The sequence below is a fragment of the Carcharodon carcharias genome, chromosome 12, assembly GCF_017639515.1.
Source record: "Carcharodon carcharias isolate sCarCar2 chromosome 12, sCarCar2.pri, whole genome shotgun sequence".
Taxonomy (NCBI): domain Eukaryota; kingdom Metazoa; phylum Chordata; class Chondrichthyes; order Lamniformes; family Lamnidae; genus Carcharodon; species Carcharodon carcharias.
Genome location: NC_054478.1, coordinates 60,555,710 through 60,577,415, shown reverse-complemented (window position 1 = coordinate 60,577,415; position 21,706 = coordinate 60,555,710). Strand labels below are relative to the sequence as shown.

General features: G+C 39.7%; 1 protein-coding gene across 2 annotated transcripts in view; it reads right to left on the bottom strand.

The window, feature by feature from the left end:
• Positions 1-17,544, bottom strand: part of cobll1b (cordon-bleu WH2 repeat protein-like 1b) — a 192,715-nt gene extending 175,171 nt beyond the window's left edge. Inside the window, exons 1-2 of one of the 2 annotated variants that reach the window (XM_041201523.1) lie at positions 17,222-17,544; positions 16,932-17,078 (exon numbers count right to left, since the gene is read on the bottom strand). In XM_041201523.1, the coding sequence (XP_041057457.1) occupies positions 16,932-16,981 (50 nt within the window). In that variant the 5' untranslated portion in view covers positions 16,982-17,078; positions 17,222-17,544. The remainder of the gene's footprint in view (positions 1-16,931; positions 17,079-17,221) is intronic. The other variant, XM_041201524.1, reaches the window with a different exon arrangement.
• Between the last annotated feature and the right edge of the window lie 4,162 nt (positions 17,545-21,706).

Here is a 21,706-nt window from a genome sequence, read left to right as displayed (position 1 = left end):
CTAGAAATTTACTTATTTTAATACTGAAACATTGAAAACAGGCAACTTCTCACCATAAAGTACTGGCATAAACATCGTGTCATAAGTTTCTGTAAATGTAGTTCCATAGTGAATTTTCACTCAATAAAACAGGAGCCTCACATAATTTTCTTAATTTACATGGACAAATAGTCACCATTAAAATCAATTTTGTAAATATTACCCTGGAGAGGATAATTCAACTCAACCTCATGCAAGTCCATACATGTCCAGGTAACAAAAAAAGGTCCGTACTCTTGACTAGAATGGAATGTACTAGTAAAATTTCCAATATTTCTAAAATTATACCATGGCTTGTACTAAGAATTTAATTAATAACTCGAAAAAGTTCTGGTCAAGTCAGTCCAAATTTCTTCCTGGGCACTAAATTAATAAGTTGGAATTTGTCAAAATTAGTAAAGGCACTGCCTGAATGAAGAGATGATTGATCATGTACAGCTGTATGAAATGTTCCAAGTACTGGGGTTTTCACTTTAACAGTCATCTTATTTTGCCTTGGATCAGCAAGAAAGTTAAGAAGCAGAAGCAGAAATTTATTCTGTTAAAAGAAACAATTTTTTTTGAACAAAACAGCAATAGTTCAAATTTCCATAATTTAAAAGCCAGAATCGTGTTATTCATATTGCATATAAACCAAGTGTTCATTAGTATATACTATGTTTACTTCATAATTTAAGGCAGGGACTCCTTAAGCCCAGTGGTATTCTCCACCCAAGGAGATAAAAAGATGATTTTGTACTCCACTCTCAAATTAATAACTCAGGATATTATATATTTTATTGATAAAAGACACCTGGCATCAAATGCAAGCTTTCAAAATATTGTCAATAAAATTCAGTAGAATTAACACTTTATTTTTCTGACAACATAATCAAGTATGTTTCATTTTTGTTATATTTCAAAGCTGAACTTTTATAATGTAAACTATAGCTCATTATTTTTGACTCATATCTCCTATGAATTTCACATTTCAGTCTAAACAGCATAGCATCAATGATCAGCTTAAGGTTAGTAATACTATAATTTCTGTGAATGTTAGCCTGCAGATCTGTAATTTTAACAATAAGTTTCCAATAAATACAGGTTATAATTATTGATAGAAGTGTTTCTGCCATATTTTGCATCAGAAAATGATCATGCACATAAAGTATTTCATTTTAGTGTAATAATCTTAGAATCCACCTGAATAAGTTTAGTATTTATTCTAGTAAATAGTCAAGACAGTGAAAATTAAATTAATTAACATTAAATTACAGTTCAATTTTCCATTCCTTTTTTTGCAGACAGAAAAATGTTGTGCCTGTTTCAGCTAAACAAAATAAGTGACAGCCTTTCACTGACTCATTCCTTAGGTCAATGCCTTGATCAATCAGGGTCAAGCTGCCTGGTTTAAATTTCAAAAAATGCTTGGCAGTTGACTGTCAGTCATCATCAGAGGTGCATTCTACATGGGAATGCCACTTGCCAAACAATCAGCACTCTTCACATACAGCATAAATTGTTGTTTTCCCCCTTATATTGGTATTCTTGCGCGTATCCTGATGAGTGCTAGACAAAAAGCTTAGACATGTCTCTTTCTTTCAGCAATACTTAATTTTTTTAAATTAAAGCAGCTCTAAACAAAAACCAATGTTCAAGAAGCAAAATGTACCTGCTCTAAATAGATGTATAGGTGGACACAGTTTACGATCGCTAAAACATCTTGCAACGACGATGGTCCACATATCAGAGTGAGAATGTCATGGGGGAAAATTTTCTCCCCCATTGGGCGAGCCGGGGGGGGGGGGGGGGGGGGGGAGCAAGCGCAAGCAGGCATGGAGCATGCACGCAAAAGAGCACAGAAATCTCCCTGGGGCACGGAGCTGGCTCAGGGCGATTAAGATCAGTTTTAAAGATGGAAAAAATATTTTTTAAAAATTATTCAGACATGTCCCTTCATGTGACAGTGTTTATGGGACACTGAGACATGTTTATGAATTTTCATTAAAAAATTTACTTAATTAATAAATCCTTCATGAAACCTCATCCCGCCGGTGGATGAGGTTTCTTGAAAAATGCGAAGGCACCTGGGCTCTTCACCTGCCCACCAACCTTAAGGTTGGACGGGCAGCCCTGACAATTGCTTTAATTAATTTATTAATGGCCTTAACAGGCCTTTGACAGCTCGGCGGGCGCGCAGCTGACTCCGGTGCGCACCTGCCGAGCGAACAATCAGAATGACGCGCAGTGACGTCAGGACGCATGCCCAAGGTCTCTGCGCGTCATTTTACACGCCGGCTTACAGGGCCCGCCCCCACGCACCAAGCAGAAAATGCTGGCCATGGTGTCACAATTATTCAAAAGCACCTGCTATTAATTATTTACAAAGGTGCTGGAACATGCTGCTTGCATACGTAGGTTTCACACTGATCACATCATTCTATAGGACACATTCAGAAACATTAAAGTTCAAAAATCATGACAAAGTAACAGAACCAAACAAATATCAAGTTGCTTCAAACCTACAACGACTTCAAAGTCACTTTGACACACATCAGCAAACCTTTTTCTGTATCTTGTCTCACCCGAGTCATCCATGTCATTGCTCACATGCTCTCGCTAAATATAAAAGTTTAAGGTTCTGCACCACACACGTCAGAAACTCCTTCTTTTATTACTACATCCGGATGTCGCGTACTTCTGTGGTCCTACCCCTTGACTTCAATAGTTCGCTTCACCACCCTCTTCGACAATTCATTCTTTTCAGCCTGGAACTTCCAAGTATAAAATTCCCTAAAACTGACCCAAGCTATCAAATAAACAGAACACAACAGAGAACTGAGTGTGACATGACATTTTTACAAAGATAACATTTAACCTTTACCCCTCCCGTATTAGAGTTGGACTGTGCATTGTATATAATTACAAAGATTTTTTTTCAGGATGACTAACTTGCATAGGCAATGCAAACTCACACCAGAATGAAAGTTCTACGGCAAAGGAGTCTAGTCAGGAGTTCACTGGCACTCTGCTCTCAGATGTTCCACCCACCTCCTCTCCCAGCTGCAGCTCACAGTTGACAGTGCTGTTTCATTTCAGGAGTGGTATTCTAACATTCCTTATAAATGGGAATTCCTGAACACACAGCTTTGGCCAGGTCAGTAGTTTTCATATACAAAAAACTGTCCAATACCAGAGAGTGTAACAAGTCCAATGAGTAGGAACCTGAACAAGAACCTGGAATGAGTGAGGAACAGTGCTTCCCTTTAAACTGGAGGGAGGGTGTGGGAAGGTTAAACATTTATTTGTGTTGGGGAGGAATTTGAGGCTATGAGATGCCTTCATGCGGGGGTGCAGTTAGATGAGGAGAGTGTCTTATTGAGCACAGTGATCGAGTACATCTTTGAAACTTGGAAGAACTCCGCAGTGAAATATGAGGGGCTCGCTGTAAAAAGAGGTGAGAATATTTTTAAGAAGGACAGAAGGTATTTTTCTGGAAGCTTTTAATAGTCCTTTTAGTTTCCTGAACATCAATAAATCCATATTTCTTCTTTTAACCAATTAAAAACACTACCAAATAAAAAAGTTACAAAATTAACTAAAAAGTGCACCCATACTTAAATGGCAACTTACATTTGTATAGCACCTGCGAGGTCCTAATACGCTAAACATCAGAGTTATGGTACAAAATTAGACACCAGCCTCTTAAGGAGATATGATGGCAGATGGTCAAACGATTGGTCAAGGAAGTAGGTTTTAAGGACCACCTTAAAGGAACAAAGGGAAGCAGACCAGGAACCACTGTAGGTCAGCAAGCATAGAGTTGATTGGTGAGAAGGACTTGGTGTGCGCAAGGGCAAGAGCAGAGTTCTGGGCCTCAAGTTTACAGCAGGTAAAATATGGGAGGCCAGAAGAAGTGTTGATTCAAGTCTGGAGGTAACCTAAGGCATGAATGAGGGCTTCAGCAGCAGATGAGCTGATGGAAAAAAATTCAACATTTATCATTGGAGCATACCTTCGAAAGCTCGCTGGAACTGCATGCAGCAGTGGCCTCAGTATTTGAAATAGCATGGATAGTTCTGAATTCAGTGTACATCCTTGTTGTAAAGGGGAGTGTTATGTACCTTTAAGAGAATGTAGTTAATCGACCAATCTATACAGCACAGGCTATTTTGGTAACTCGAAGTCTAGAGCTGGAGGTGATTGAACAAACACATACTGTGTTGGTGCTTTGTTCTTAGTTTCAATAAACCACAAGCCTTTGTTAAGTAAATCAGTCTCTCTCTCTCTGCCTACGTTGTTTCAAGCACCAGCTAGTGTGTAGCTATCAAAAGGTACAGCTCGCGTTCTCAGGACGCAGCGAACCCAACAACCAAGGATTTTAATGTTTCGAGTTATGAATTAGTTTCAAACATCATGAAAGTTTCATTGCACAGCAAACTAAATGCTGTATCCTCTGCATAAAATGCCTTCTCTTGTGCTGTATGTCATTCCCTGTGTGATTGCACAAGAGAGTTGTAGAGGGGACTTACAGCAGATGAAACCAATGCTTCTTAACTTGAGGACATCTGCAAAATATCAGCAAGAAAATACTTTAGCTTCTGCGAGTCTTTTTATTTACACTTCCTGCTCACACGCACTTTTGTGGTCGGAACTAGTTGTTGGTTTTGATGCATATTACTGACTGAGGGAAAATGTACTCAGAAACTTCCAAGCAAATGATTGTAAATTGCATTGTAGAGCCTAGACTGCAAAAAATCACATGGACTTAAAATATGATATTAATAGGAAAGCCGGTGCCAACTGATGCAAGAAAACCATAAAGCTTAACCAAATTATTAGGTTCAGTCACGTGTTGGAAAAATGAGCTATGCTAAAAACCAGAAGCATTCAACATTCCCAATAAAATAAACCAATAGACAAATGTACGTAAAACTGAGTTATATAATTAGTGTCCTGACATATTCCTGCCCACAGCAATTATGTATTAAAATTAAATTTCATCACATGCATATTTTACTTCAATACATAATTCTGCATTGTAAATTCCATACAGAGACTAATTTTTTAATATAATAAACTCGGTGTGTCAGTTTTCTCTCAGTTTCTGAGTGCTACTAATTTGAAATTCGGCACCTGTGGAAGGAAATTGAAAACAGTCTTGCCTGATCACAAACCTGAAGACTCCAAACCTTTACCCCAACTATTCCCTTCCCCACATGGGCCAACAGACTGCACACAACTAATTTCCATGCCCAACCCTTCCTTAATGCTGCAGGCCTTGTGGTAGTCTCCTCACCAATGCCGCTCAGTTCACAGTCCTAGTCCTACCTAGAACAACACCAGACCACTTGCAGGAATATCAAGCCAGCAAAAGGACAACAGCAGGCCTGTTAGGAACAGAAAGATGACACTGCACTATGGAGGTAGATGGAATGCAAATCATTTAAGTGTTACTAAAACAGCAACATGATTTCTATGGGATGATTGCATTGTTTTTTTTGGTGACCAAGTTTAATTAATTAAGGGACTCACAATGTGATTTTTAAGCAGAGATGATTACACTGGCATTTGAAAAGTAGCATGGATGATCACAGCTCTCTGGAAAAACTGCAATCCATTAGTCTTATCCCTTTAAATTGAGGCCCATTATTAAATCTTGCAGCTAGGCCTGATTTTCTTCTCACAGTTATTTGCAATGGTTCCATCATTTAATGAGGCTCATTAAATTGCAAGTGGAGTCTGTGCATCAATTGTGAGGAAAGTGCTCGATGCCAGGGATACATAGGTGTCCTTTGCATCCAGCATTGTTAAGAGCACAAATGGTAGCAAATAGCTAATTTTCTGATTTGCATATTGTCAATAGACTGTCCTACCTTGCCAACTATTTTCAGATATTCAAATCTCTGAACCTGCACTTTCCAGCCCAGCAGCATATTTCAACTAAAGTTCAAACTTGCCTAAAGTAGAAAATTAAGTTTATTTGAATTGAGAGCAATTTTGATTTTTATAGAATAAGATTCTCTATTTGTTGCTAAATCACAAAAAGTTAGGATTTATCTCAACATTCTTTTCAGTGGCAGACATTTAAGCAGCTATTTCATAACGCTCAGCAAAAATTTATCCCGGTCAAAAAGAAGGACTCGATGAGAAGGATGAACCACAAAGGTGGTCAAGGATAGTATCCAATCAAAGACTAAGGCATACATAGCAGCAAAAACAAGTGGTAGGCCAGAGGATTGGGAAATTTTTTAGGAACCAGCAGCGGGTGACTAAAAAGCAAAAAGAGGTGGAAAATTGGCTAAGAAAGTAAATTGGCAAGCAATAGAAAAACAAACAGCAAGTGCTTCTATGGGTATATAAAAAGAGAGTGGCTAAAGTGAGCATGGGACCCTCGGAAGATGCGACTGGAGAATTGATAACAGGAAACAGGGAAATGGCAGGTAATTTAAACGAATATTTAGCATCGGCCCACATGGTGGAGGATGCCAAAAACATTCCAAAGATATCAGATAAGCAAGGAGCTAATGGGAGGAAAGATCTTGTGACAGTCTCTACCACGGGGGATAAAGTACTTGACAAACTAATGGGACTAAAGGCAGACAAGTCGCCAGGACCTGATGGCCTGCATCCAAAGGTTTTAAAGGAAGTGGCTGCAGAGATAGTGGAGGCATTGCTCAAAATATTCCAGAACTCATTGGATTCCAGGAGGGTCCCAGCGAATTGGAAAACCGCTAATGTGACACCCCTGTTCAAGAAGGGAGGGAGACAAAGAGCAGGAAACTATAGGCCAGTCAGCCTAACATCTGTTGTCGGGAAAATGCTAGAGTCCATTATTAAGGAAGAAATTGCAGGACATTTAGAAAAGCTTAACACAATCAAACAGAGTCAACATGGTTTTGTGGAAGGGAAATCATGGCTGACAAATTTGCTAGGGTTCTTTGAAGATATAACAAGCAGAGTTGATAAAGGGGAACCAGTAGATGCAGTGTATTTGGATTTCCAGAAGACATTCGATAAGGTGCCACATAAAAGGTTATTGCACAAAATAAGAGCTCACGGTATTTGATGTAATGTATTAGCATGGATTGAAAATTGGTTAACGTACAGAAGACAGAGTCGGGATTAATGGGTCTTTTTCAGGCTGGAAAGATGTAACTAGTGGAGTGCCACAAGGATCAGTCCTACGGCCTCGATTATTTAATTCCTATATTAATGACTTGGAGGAGGGGACAGAGTGTAATGTATCCAAATTTGATGATACAAAAATAGGTGGGAGGGTATGCTGTGATGAGGACATAATGAATCTGCAAGGGGATATAGACTGGTTGAGTGGGCAAAAACTTGGCAGATGGAGTTTAAAGTAGGAAAGTGTGAGGTCATGCACTTTGGTAGGAAGAATCAAAAGGCAGACTATTATTTAAATGGAGCGAGAGACTCCAAAAAAGTGCAGCACAGAGGGATCTGTGTTTTTGTGCATGAAACACAAAATGTTAGCATGCAGGTGCAGCAATTAATTAAGAAGGCAAATAGAATTTTGGCCAGTATTGCTAGGAGTTGGAGTTTAAAAATAGGGAAGTCTTGTTACAACTGTACAGGGTGTTGGTGAGGCTACAACTGGAGTACTGTGTACAGTTTTGGTCCTCATATTTAAGAAAGGATATACTGGCATTGGAGACCGTTCAAAAGAGATTCACTAAGCTGATTCCTGGGATGAAGGGGTTGACTTATCAAGAATGGCTAAACAGGTTAGGCCTTAATTCATTAGAGCTTAGAAGAATGAGGGGTGATCTTATTGAAACATACACGATTCTGAGGGGACTTGACAGGGTAGGTGTTGAGAAGATGTTTCCATTAGTGGAGGAATCTTGAATTAGGGGGACATAGTTACAGAATAAGGGGATATTCATTTAAAATTGAGATGCAGAGGAATTTCCTCTCTGAGAGGGGGGTGAATGTCTGGAATTCTCTGCCCCAGAGAGTTTGAGGCTAGATCACTGAAAGTATTTAAAGAGGAGGTAGATAGATTTTTGAAATAATTGGGGAGTTGAGGGCTATGAGGAGCTGGCACGAAAGAGGCCTGGGGCAGGTCAGCCATGACCTTACTGAATGGTGGGGCAGGCTTGGCCGCATGGTCTAGTCCTTATGTGCTTTCTTATGTTCTTATGGTTATTTATATTTTATATTAATTTTATTGCCTCTATATTCAATTACTAAATATCACTGTCAGGCAACTATTAATCAGCACAATATTAGTTTACAATACCAAAGTATTTCATCATCAAAGTTTCTTTAGCTGTTTCAAAATCCATATTTTAGATTTTATATTCTGTTGTGAAAAGAATTTCATACTGATTCTGAATAAAACACTACCAGTGCTCTCAAAGGATTCAACATCATTTCTAGTAATTAGTCATCTTATTTAAGATGTGATTATTTAATTGGCACCTTTTAGGTGTAAAACTCTGGAAATGAAAACATTTAGTTCACAAACAGTAAAATAATTTGCACTGTTTCGTCAATTTTATTCTATGTGAGGTTTCACAATTCACTGTCAGGATCACAAAGAAAAGAAAGTGAACATTTTGCAATCAACAGCTGACAGGAGGTCAACTAATTCCACGGTGTAAGCCTTGAATGACGTAGCACACTGCCTGTATCCAGCACAGTTTGGTGGGTAATTATTTGGCATTCATAGCCTGCATGGCCATGGAACAAAAAGTATTCTCACTTCCGTATTCCAGAGCTCTTATGGAAGAAAGCTGGTTTTCCAAACAGAGGGTCAGAAGTTCAAATCCCAGTGTTGGCTAATATTTCAACTTCTTGGGCCTCTCCAGGCAAATATCAGTAAATCAGAACCATTGGATGGAGCATTGCAAAGTTCTGCTTCTCAGAAAAAAATTGGCATGTTTACAGCCTGGAAAAGCAAATCCTGTGTTGCTAATTACTGACATGGTACTAAACATAATTGTGAAATAACATGTGGCTCAAAGTTGGGAGTCTGTACTTTTTTATACTTCCTTCACTGATGTCAATTTCATTGTTGCTGTAACATACAACTACCAGGATGCCAGGAGACAAACTAGATAGACCATCACCCTTTTTTTGCATTCAACAATTCTTGTGTATATGCCATTTACTCCAGACATCTTTCGTGTGTGTCATCTTACAGAGTATCTTTCCAAATATTCACTTCTAATATAATTTGGATGTGAAAACCTGAAATGACTCCAGACTAAAATGGAGCAGGACTCCCTCCTTCAAACAGTCTTACCTGCCTCACTTGAGTATCAGATTGCATCCAGGCACTATGTTTATATTGTAACTACAGTGTTAGTGAAAAGCAAAACAGATTTAAATCAGTGCTACAATTGTAATGCATGTACTCATCATTAGTTAAGGAAGAGGGACCATAATTCACACATTTTCCTGATATTAAATTACAGTTTCTGGATGAGGATCATACTCCCACTGCTTTGACAATCAACATCTGACCGAGCTGCAAACTTCATATTTTGGTTTTTCAAATGGTTTTGCAAACACTGTTCTAACTGGTGCTAAGTGTTTAAAGTTAAAACTAATGTTCTGAGATAATTCAAATGCTTACCCCAGGACCAGTAAACCATGTTTTCATAAAAATAAGAAATCCACTGTAGATGTTTCTCCAAGTATAGCTCTACTACTTTACAATTGAGTTATTGGTACTTCTGCCTTTTGCCATCTTCCTGCTGCTCCTACTTTTCCTTAACCTCCAACATGTTTGGCATCCGTTCTCATTGGAAACGGATTGTACATTTTAATTTGGATATCGGTAGTTTTTCTTTTTCCCCTCTTGTGCACATTTGCTTCTCCAGGTCTGACAGTTTTTACCAATATGTGCTGCAAGTATTGCCTTTGTGGTTCTGGCTGGCTTAATTTAAACATACGTTTTGATCTTCAAGTAATATCATTCCATCAAGCTACCACTAATTATTGCAGTTTCTCAAGGGCAATTCCCATAAGCAAGCCAAGCCCCTACCAACTGGAAACAACACTTTTTTTTAAAGAAACCTCCCCTTGTACATTTTCACATGCTTAATTAATAATTATCCACCCTGCGGTAACCTGCATAATGCATTAAGTGTAGTTTTGGCACTATGATACTTATTTTCTGATCTGGGAGAATAATAAACTAAAACATTTTAGAAGCCACAGAAACCCACTTTTCTATTTAATTTGTGGATAGATAATTTAAAAACCGACCAACTACTAGATGGTATGTATATGAGATGAAACCAAAATGAACAGCATCACATCACAAGCAAAGTCCATAACATTTCTGAAGAAATAGAGTTCTTCTAGATTTGAAAAATAAAACTTTTGAGGTTGCTAGTAAGATTTTTTTTGTATTATTGTCAGTGGAGTCTCAATATCATCACCTATCCCCAGGCAGAGACCTCAAAAGTAGCTTTAGTCTGGTTTTGTACCAGGAGCTAACAGTAGTGCCACGACTCAATCACCAACATTCACTATACTCTCTGAAGTCAAGTTTTTCAAATGAATATCAAAATGATTTACAAATCAGCAGATCACCATTGCTCATAGTGAGTCCAGAAATATTTCATGTAGCATGCCTTTGCAAAGCCCCAGCAACAACCATTCTTCCACTCTGTTCCCAGCAGAGCAAGAATTAATATGAGCACTGTTAATGAAAAACTTTTACTTCCTAAAACCTGCCAGCAGAAATAGATAATCTGTTAACATGGATTGAAACAAATATATGGAAGATTTGCCAGTAGAAACAGTTGATCTGTTGCTTGTAGTGGTTTCATGAGATTGGGACTAAGCTTTAATCAGTCCCAGAAGTGTAACAGCAGCAATATCTCAGATTTCTTTTTTTGTTGAATGCGATTTGGATTGGATATGTAGCAGCCAAACTACGCTACCAAATTATACAATGAACTGTGGTTAAATATTTAACATAGAATCTTAATAAATAAACCAATAGATAAGAATACTTCATTAACGTTTTGTTTACAAGCTGGAGACTCACATTATACTGCAGAAACCATCTGCCCATCTGTGCTGTTTTACAAACTATGTCAACAATTCTCCATCAGCCCATTCATCAGTGAAAATAATCTGATCTTTGAGATCAAATCATCCAAAATTACATTGAGAAATTAGCAACTGTCAGCTCATGAACTAAATTTGAAAATGAATCAAGTTAAACATTTCCATCACCCTATAAATTCTATTAAGTAACGGCATAATAAGCAAGTCTTTGGCTTGCTGCCAGTATGTCAATCTGAGCCAGAGGTGAAGGGTTCAACCCTGATCAAGATAGTTCCAGCAAGTAGAGACCAAAGCTACGAATTTGAATTCTGGATTGACATCCAGCAGGATACTCATGTTCGATGGCTGTAGCTACGGGGTCCCACACCCTACTGTATGGTTTGTAGGGGCCCGTAACACCTTCCTACTATGGAGGACTAACCACCCTATCAGCTGGTATAAAAGTAACTATGGTCACAGAAGAAATGTTCCCATTGTGTCCTGTCAAATTGTTAAATCAGCCTGATTCCTTCCACCACTTCATAATATTCTCAAACAGAAGGGTGTGAAAATACAAAGAACAAGCAAATTCTTACAAAATATATATATGAAACATAATAGTTTTTTTTGATTTTGCATTCTTGCCCCAGCAAGAAAAGCAAAAGTAAACGGTTGAGTATTCTGCCACCTCTTGTAAAATTGAAATATACCTAAGAATATAAAAATTAAAAGCTAATTACAAAAATGTTCATCATTACTGAAAACAATCACATAACAACAACTTGCATTATATAGCACCTTTAACATAACATCCTAAGGAGCTTCACAGGAGTGTCATAAAACAAAATTTGACTCCAAGCCACACGAGGAGATATTAAGCAGATGACCAAAAGCTTGGTCAATGAGGTATATTTTAAAGAGCATCTTAAAGGAGCAGAGAGAGAAGTGGAGAGGTTTAGGGAGGGAATTCCAAAGCTTAGGGCCTTAGCAACTGAAGGTGCAGCAATTAACAATGGGGACAGTCAAGAGGTCAAATCAAAGAGGGGGGAGGGTCGATATTTGAGGAGGGTTTTGGGGCTGGAGGAAATTATAGGTAGCGAGGGGTGAGGGCACAAAGGTGATTTGATAAAAAGGATGGGAATTTTAAAGTCAAGGTGTCACTTAACTGGGAGCCAATGTAGATCAGCATGCATGGGGTGATGGGTGAATGGGACTTCAGGAGAGTTAGGACACTAGTAGCTTGAAGTACAGCCAAGTGTGTTGGAAGACACAAGTTAGAAGATACAAGGCATGGATGAGGGTTTTAGCAGCAGATGAGCTGAGGCAGTGGCGGAATCAGCAATGTTAGAGGCAGAAATAGGCAGACTTAGTTATGGTGCGGATATGTGAACAAGGAATAAATAATCAATATCTTTTGGCATATTAAGCTCACAATGTTCTTGCATAACTAATAACTAAAGAAGGTGTTGTCGTCTAACCAGTTGTGACTTGTCATCATTGAAATGCTGCCAAGTAAGTTTGCCTAACTAATTAGTTCACTTTACATATCAATCTTGTATATTTTCTAATTTGAACACTTTCAATTCCCTGTCAATTTAATGCACTGAAGGATAAAAAATAGAAACTTTATATAATTCCTTCAGTAATATGCCTATTCAGTGGATGGACAACACAATACATAATTCTAGTTGCACCTAAATGCTCTAGTATACAATAGGCTGGGCTTTGAGAAATGACTTTCAAAATTCAAGATCATGCATTTAAAGGTATAATGTATTTGTGAAACATTTTACAGAGGGCATCATTACATTTCAACATAAAAATAGGACATTCAGCCTGTTGGGTCTATGCCAATGTTTTGCTCCAATGGGCTTTCTACTCACTCTTTCTAACTTTAATATTCTTTTTCAAGGAACTATCTAATTCTTTTTTTTAAAAAAGTATTGAAAGACTGCTTCAAAAATGGTTTCTGTCAGATCATTTTACATTCTAACCATCCTCTATGTAAAGGATGTTTTCTTAGATCCCTTTGAATTCTTTTCAGGATCATGTTAAATTTGTGTCCTTTTATTAGTATCTCATTGTTTCTTTTGGCCAATCTAGTCCCCTTTATTCTATCAGATTGGCTTCAAATTTATTTAATTGTGTTCCAAAACTGTACACATTACTGCAACTGCTGACTAGACAAAGTCTTGTACAAGTTCAACAGCACCATCCTGATGTTGTATCCTATGATTCAAATTTAAATTCAAGTACATTACTGTATTCCACTTGCCTTGCCTTTTTTTAAAAAATTCTGTTGCCACTTTTAATGGATCTGCACAACATGGCCTCTCTATTCCATTTAACATATGATTACAAGATATATTTCCTTTTTCCTTATTTCCAAAAAAGTACTACTTCACATTTCTCCATACTGAACTACATTTGCCACCTAAATGTCCAACCAGCGATGTCCTCCCACAGGCTTTCACCCAGTTATCCCTCCAATTTCATATCACCGAAAATGTTACTATTGTTCCATTCATTACTAAATCCGGATCATTAACGTGCGTAGTTTTTCAAAGCTGGTCCAACATAAATCCCTGTAAAACAACACTTACCACATTTTTCCAGTCCAAGAAATCTCCCTTTTATTTCTGCCTTCATGTGGCCATATTCTCCACAACTCCATATGCCATTATCTTTACCAAAGTCTCTTGTGTAATACCTTAACAGATGACTTTTAAAAATTCATGAACCACATCCACTGCATATCTTTTTATCTATCCTGTTATTTCTTCTGTGAGAATAGTGAAGCAGAACCTTCCTGTTAGACGTCTATCCTTAAGTGGCCTTGATTAACTAATGTTTCTCCAGTGCTTAATAATTTTATCCAGTACTAACAACTCTACAACTTACATTTATATAGCAACTTTAACTTATTAAAAAAAAATCAAGATGTCTCACTGAGCCAAAGGATGTCATATTAGAAAGGGTGAGCAACAGCTTGGTACAGGAGGTTCATTTTGTGGAGAAGTTGAAGGAGAGAGAGGGGTCAAGAAATAGTGGGTTTTAGGGAAGGAATTCCACAGCCTGGACCTAAGAGGTTAAAGCACAACAGCCAATGGTGGGCTCAAGGGGAAGGAGTGTTGGAGGGGTTTAGCAGGGTGAGGGGGGGGGGGGGGGGTGGGAATTGCACTTGATTAAGGGGAACAAAGTGTTCTGGAAAGATTGTACAAAGGAAGGTGTTTCTGAAGATAGGGAGGGGTAGAGCTTGATGGAATTTAAGCTTGAGGAAGGGGAATTTAACTTGGAGGCATGAGGGATCAAAAGCCAATGCTGGTCAGCAAGAACATGAGTGATGGGTGAGCAAAACTTGGGACAAGCAGCAGAGCTTTAATTAGCTGAACTTTGTTGTGGAGGGTGGGAGGCTGGTCAAGAGAGCATTGAAATACTCTGCAGGTGACAAAGACATAGAAGAGAGTTTCAACATCAGAGGGGCTGAGGCAACAGTCAAGAGCTGGGGGCGGGTTGGGTTGGCACAAAATTTCAGAGTTGGAAGTTGGCAGTTAGAGGATGGAGGAGATATGGGGCTGGTAGCTCAGCTGTGATTCAAACTGGGCGTAAACAGTCTGATTTGACCTGCGACAGTGGCTTGGGTTGGTAAAGAATTTGTTGCAAAGCTGAAGACGATGGTTTTTGTCATCCTAATATTTAACTAGACGATATTGTCCCTCATCCAAGAGCGGATGTCCAACCAGCAGACTGACAGCAAAGAGGCAGTGGAGAGGACAGAGTAGTTGTGGACTGGTAACACTGGGTTTTGCCAGTGCACATGCGAAAGTGTCTTTCGATGTGTCATCCCGTCACAGCATGCAATTAAGGAAGAGGCCAACAATTTATCCTTGAGGCACCTTAGATCTAATGGCGAGAGTGGGAAAAGAATCCATTGCTGGAGATGCTTTGGCTATGATTAGATAAATAGGAGGGAATCGAGCAAAGACATCTCATTGAGCTGGCCAACAAAGAAAGTTGTTGGAGAACGATGGAGTGCTCTACCATATCAAAGGCTGTAGAGAGCAAGGAAGACAACAAAGGAAAAGTTGCCATGGTCACAATAACAGGATGGCATTTTTGATTTTGATTGGGGCCTTATCAGTGCTAGAGCAGAGATCATGGAGTCTTATATATAATAGAGTTGTGGGAAAGATGGATACCAGTTTGGCGGGCAACACCACATTCAAGGACTCTGAAGATCGGCAGTGGTTTTCAAAAACTGAGCATTTAGAATTGTTTTTTTTTAGAAGGATGACTACAGCTGCTTTGAAAGGAAGGGAACAGTACCTCAGGAGATGGAACTACTGGAATTGGACCAAGTAGTAAAATTGGGTTTCAGTAGTTTTGTGGAAATAGGATGAAGGGAGCAGGCGGTGGATCTCATGGACAAGATGAGCCAAAGAAGTCATGAAAAAGAGACAGGAAAGAAATTGAAGCTGTGGGATCAGGGCTAGGTCTAGCAGAGGGTGGAAGTTTGACTTTGTGGATAAACAAAAAGATGGAAAAAGCAGTCAAAGTAACTAAATGAACGGTCTCAATCATCATGACAATCCATGAGATTCTTGCACTTGTTGGAAGGGGTTTAAGGAATGGTTGGTAGTAGAAAAAAAACAAGGAGTTCTGTTTACTCTCTGGGAGTGAACAATCCAGACACAGTGTGGTAGTCAGTATGGTCCAGCTAGATCTGGTGATGGATGTTAAACCAGTTGCACATCAAGTTAGCGTCCCTTGTGCTTGAAGCAAATGGGAGCAATACCAAGGGGAACAACCAGATAGGAAAGAGTATATTTTACTGGGGACACGGACAAAGGCAGAGATGAGGGGTTGCTTTAACAAATCAGCAAATGTAGAACTATCATGATGAACAGAAGATTGAAAGCTCAGCAGTTGGAAGTTTGAAAGCGTAGTGGTAAGTGACTGGAGGGGTGGGAGTAAGAGAGTTTCTTTTAGTTGTGAATGCAGAAGGAGTGGTGTTGGGAGTAGGGGGTGGTGGGTGATGTTGGAAATAAGGAACTCTCGTGGTTTACCAGCATCAGACTATTGGCCTATTATTTCCTGAATTAACTCTGTCTCCATTTTTGAGAAAGGGGCTCATATTTGTCATCCTCCAATTCTTAGATAAAATGTTCATTTTTGCAGAATTTTGACAAATAATAGCAAGAGCCTTTGCTATTTATTCTTCAGATTCCCTTAAGATCAGTTTTAAACCATCAGGACTTTGTGATATAACTATGCTAAAAGAAAGACTTGCATTTATATAGCATCTGTCATGACCTCAGGAATCCTTTACACATTTTACAATTAAATACTTTTGAGGTGCAATCATCCTTGAAATGTAATGTTAAATTAGTAATTTAAGTAACATATTTCATAAGTTATGACCTAAATTATTAGTCTAAACCCAGTGTCGAAGGTGTTGGTTGTCTTTCTAAGGTTCCTGTTTCTTATCTGAAAACCAACATTAAGTATACATTAAGTACCAATGTTGCCATGTGCACACAGTCTCTTTCTCTCTTATTGGTTTTACTTTGACTATTGAATTGCCTATAGAAAAGCTTTCATTCCCCTTTTTGATTTTGCTGATCTTCTCTTATAAAATCCCCCTTTTTGCAATATGTATGCCCCGGCTCTATGGAAGAAATTAAGGAGCCAAGTACTTTGTTGAGCCATGTTTTCTAGTGTCTCCATGAAACAAATTACAAACAGAAAACAAAAGTGCATTATTTTCTTGATGTGAAAGCCAAAAATCTCTAATTTAAATGGAGAACCATTTAGTGACAACTGGACTTGATGGAAAGCAACTGCTCAGTACACAAGACTAAGTTAGGTGTAGCACTCACCCCGAAGTGGGCAAAGTTGCAGTGCCAGACTCAAATACTTGTACTTCCATCGCCGGAAGCACAGGGACAAGTTTTACAGCAGTTCTATTTCAGCCTTGTAAAGTTCTCGTCAGCAAAGAGCTTTTTTTTTTGCCTCCCTTTGTTGAACTGTAAAAGGAAATAACAGCAAGGAATGAGACAATTTTGAAGACGGAACGATGTAATCATCAATGAATTCAGGTATTTGCGGCGTATGGCATTGCACATATAAGAAAGCTGAATTTCCCCCCTCTCCCTCTCTTTTTACATACCTCAGTGGGATCTCGCTCTCTCTTTCTCTGTTCTGATCCGGCCCGGCTTCAACCGAAGTCTCCAGAGCAAATGCCCCCCCTTCAGCGCGTCGCCGATCGCTCCGGCTCTGCTTTCGCAAGCAGCAACATTTTCAAGCCATGACATGTGCGAAAACTTGCCCACTCTTAATCAAACTTTCCAGGCGGTGTGTGTGTGTGTCGGCTCGATCCCGGACACGGCAATTTCAGCATTCCCTCCTGTCCCCACCCTCCTGCTTCCTCAGCACTGGGTTAACACACTGTACACCATCCAAAATCAGAGCGCCAGCACCCACTCATTGGCAAAAGGGGCATTTGCATATATCTACATATAACTCGTTTTGTTTTCCTGGTTTAAGTTTCTGTTTGGCTCGGGCTGCGCTTTTCAATTCCTGCCACTAGGATGCGGGAGATTTTCAGCCAGGATTGAAGCTTCCACCTGTAATTAAAGCAGAGCCGAACCCTGCCAGAATTTTAGTGTACTGTCCAAAAAAAAATGGATATTCCAGGCAGACAAAAAAAAACCATTTAATTCTCCCCGACACCACCCCACGGTCTACCTCTCAAAAAACGTCGCAATACACGTTTTGCATTTTGATGCACATTTGATCATAAGGCTCAACATTTTAACTCGGATTTCAAACACCATTTGTTCGCGACCTTTAATGGAATTATCTTTGCGCCCAGCAGCTTTTAAACCCTCTCCAGCAACAAGAGCTTTTCATCGTCACCGTAAAGAATTTCACTGCTGCCTTATGTGTCCCGCTTACATTTTTTTATTGACAAACAGGGCTCGTTTATTGGACTTTCGTCCCATTTTATTGCTAGCCTTTAACCTCAATAGTCCAACCCCACCGCCTAAGCTATAAAACGTCTACAGCCATCCTATGGTGTTGGCGATTTTTGTTTCCCCCAGTCAATTGGAAAATGCTTTCTTGAAAGTATGGATGAAAAATGATCACTTTAGCACCCAGTGCTGTAGATTATCGCTCCGTGCTTCATATAGGTGAACATGCAGCAAAGTATCAACATATCACGGCTTCTCCCGTGACTTTACTCACGGAATTGGGGAGAACAGACTTTTCTTGTGATTTTGGGGGGTGTCCAGGGTGTTTAAACACTCCCTGTATTTCTGTACACTTCTCTTTATCAGGCCGCTCCTTCTTTCGAAAGAATGTGCCATGAATCACTTGATACATGTTCCTTCAAAGCCAGCCAGCTCTGCAATTTGACCAGTGAAAACTGATTAGTTGGGCTGGCACTTCTAAATGTTCAGCGGGATTTTGCATTGAACTGCAGCAAGTTATTCATGCAGTAATAACATATGACCAGTGCCTGGACCTCGTGCTTTAGAATTTTTGTCCAACAGAGCTTTTACTTTTATTTGAATTGTCGGATTAATGGAAGTCATAATGTTGCAAATTAAACTTTCTTGGAAAATTCCTATTTGAACTAATTTTGAATTCGTTTTCTTTGGTCTGGCAAGTTCATATCCAACTCCCCTCAAAAAATGCTGTCTACGTCTGTCTCACAATGCTACAATGATTCTGTTGATATGGTCATATGCTCTTCCCAGAGCCTAATCTCTGCCTAGTGGTAAAGAGTGCAACTGCAGATATGACTAGGCCGCACTTACGAATTATATGTTGATACATTGCTTTACAGACATAGAAAGTGCAAAATTCAAATCAGTAAAGTCACTGGCTATGGAAGTTGGAGGCACTCTGGATGGGTCACACAATGCCACCAGCTGTTGGCCACATGGCACCCGTTGCTGGGAAGGACATTTACATGGGCATCCCATACATGCAACAGACACCTGATTTGATGCTCTATTTGCAAACTTGGATCACGCAGGTTCATTCATTGTACTTGCTTGTCACTCAGCAAAGAACATGCTTTCAGTTGCGAGGAGTTTGGCAACAGCATGAAAGGACCAGACTTTCAATTTGCAGATAAGGTAATTTAGCATAGCAGCTGCTATTGCAAAGTCTCTAGAAGCAATGTTGGGTGATTTTGAAGGTGACGAGGTGAGTTCCTGCATCTGACAAGAAGTGTTGCTGCATAGCCACAGGGAGGGCAGAATTTTGCTGTGTTACCACACAAAGGCTCCAACAAGTATGGGGCCTGCAGTTGCAGTGCCCCTGCATCTGCAGCTTGACCGAGAGATGGAGTGAGGCTGTGGAGAGGGCATGTTCTGGGTGATGCCCTTTGCCAAGTTGGAGGCAGACTCCACCATGTCCCTTCACTGTGATAAGAGGCTGTCTGGCAGGCTAGTCCATGCACAACATCTCAGTATGCATCATTAGCATTCTCCTGTATGCCACCAGATCAAAGTTCTCATTTGAATCCCCCTAGAGGAACTCATCTGTGACCTTCTCACCACACCCAGCTATCCCCAGCTTGGCTGCAGCCCAATTCTGTCCAGTGACTCACCACATGCAGATCCCAACTCTTTATGTGCATCTAAAATACATGCAGTGTCAGCATCTGAGCTGGTGGCTATGTGGGTCAGATCAGGTGATAGGACTTCTTTATCAATGCTTTGCTGGTGCCTTCGCTCTTTCTTTGGGTGTGCTGTGGCTGTATTGGTGGCAGTTCTTGGGTGCCTGAGAGCAGTAAATGAGAAAAGGAAATGTGCCTGCTATAGGTGAATAGCTTGTGGCAAGTGAAAAGAACGGGAGCTAGGTTTGGGCCTTGCATGGTGAGGTGGAGCATCTAGAAGTTAGACCTGTGTCTTGAGCTCAGGGATTCCTGATGGCTGAGTGCTGGGTGTGTGGTACATTGAGCAGCATAAGAGGCTGGTTAAGCAGTGGATAGGAGGTATATTAAGAAGATACATTCACTGTCCTTTACTGCCTGCATGAAGTCATTATGCTTTACTTTGCAATACTGCCAGGTCCTCATGGCCAGACTCTGTGGTCCTTGAGAGCCTCCTGACCCTTGTGGAAGCCTGGACTCTCTCCTCCCATCCATCTCCATCACTAAGGTTTCCAGTGGTGATCTATGTATCTGTGAGTTCTCTCTCTCTGTCCTGGTGTTCCATTTTTCCATGCTTAGAATTGCAGTACAGCAATTCAACAACAGCCTCAGCAACAGTTACTCAGAGTAATTTCCCTTCAGAAGAGACGGGCTGTCTTTAAGAGGAGCTGGCTGTCTGAATTATGTGTTCTTTGCAACACTGCTTGGCCCGCTGCTGAGTGCTTATGCAGCCATCAAGGTTTGAACTGACATTACAATCAGGTAAATGAGGTGGCAGTGCCAAGTTTGTGTGTTGTCTCCTTCCATGACAATGGGTGTGGGCAGGACATGAACTGCAACCCCAGTGCCCAAAAAATGGCTTGGACTAATTATTAGTCCCGCAACTTTAATGTATTTCTAGTCAACACTTATAAACATGGAGTAAAGAAGGTGAAACATCATTAAATTAAGCATTAAAAGATGTAGGATAATAGGACCATAGCATGCAGACATACTTCAGCCTGCATTAATAAATCATTATGCTGTCCTTATATTTTACATTATATTTACATAATAAATTTCTATTTTCATATTTATAATGGAAAATGCCTATGTTAGCTAGTCATTCAGTAATGAGGCCTTGGTTGAAGGGACTACAGTGTGACCAGGGAAACACTTCTGGTTTCAAATCTGCAGCATCTTGAAATTTCCATTTACACATCAACAGTATCATCTCAGTGAAGCTGGATGCTGCAATGCAAATGTTTAGCACATAATTTTCAGTACTCAACATAACCAAAATAAATTTAAGTCATTTGAGTAGCAGGCACCTTGACAATTTAGGTGCAGAGATTTAGTAAACCCCACAGTAATTTCTGTAAGGTAATTTTAATTTTCATCACTGATGACATCTAAAGCTTCAAATGCACTGTTTTCTAAGGAAAGGAACAGATGGCATGTGAAATAAAATCATGTCCAGTCTGTACCAGTTAAACCAACCATGTTTTAATCAGGTAACTAGCCCAAAGTATTTGCTAATACTGTTTCTTCCATCCACAAAGCAGCCATTTATGACATGTTAAGCGCACCGGCTGCCCACAGGCACTCTGAGTATTTTGCGCCTCCTCAACGTGCAGTTGCCTATTGTGCTTCCAGTCTCAGGTGTTTGCTTATAACTTCATGGTCAAAATCTTCATGTGAGTAAATAGGAATCCATATATACATCTCAAACTTGCAGTGGTTGGGATCTTAGCTGTCAGACCAAGGAAGTCTTTGCTGTAGTGCTTGTGTAGTGCATCTGCTACTTAGTACATATGTATGGACCTCAGCTGGGAACACTGATAACTCCACACTTGAATACTCACTCTCTTTGGCACAGCCATTACTTGTTATATGATGGCCGCAGCATTGCCCTTTAATCTGTCCACTGGGCAAATCCCATTAGCACCAACATACCCATTTAAGAGGTGGGAACTATATATACCTTTTTAAGTTTAGAAGGTACCG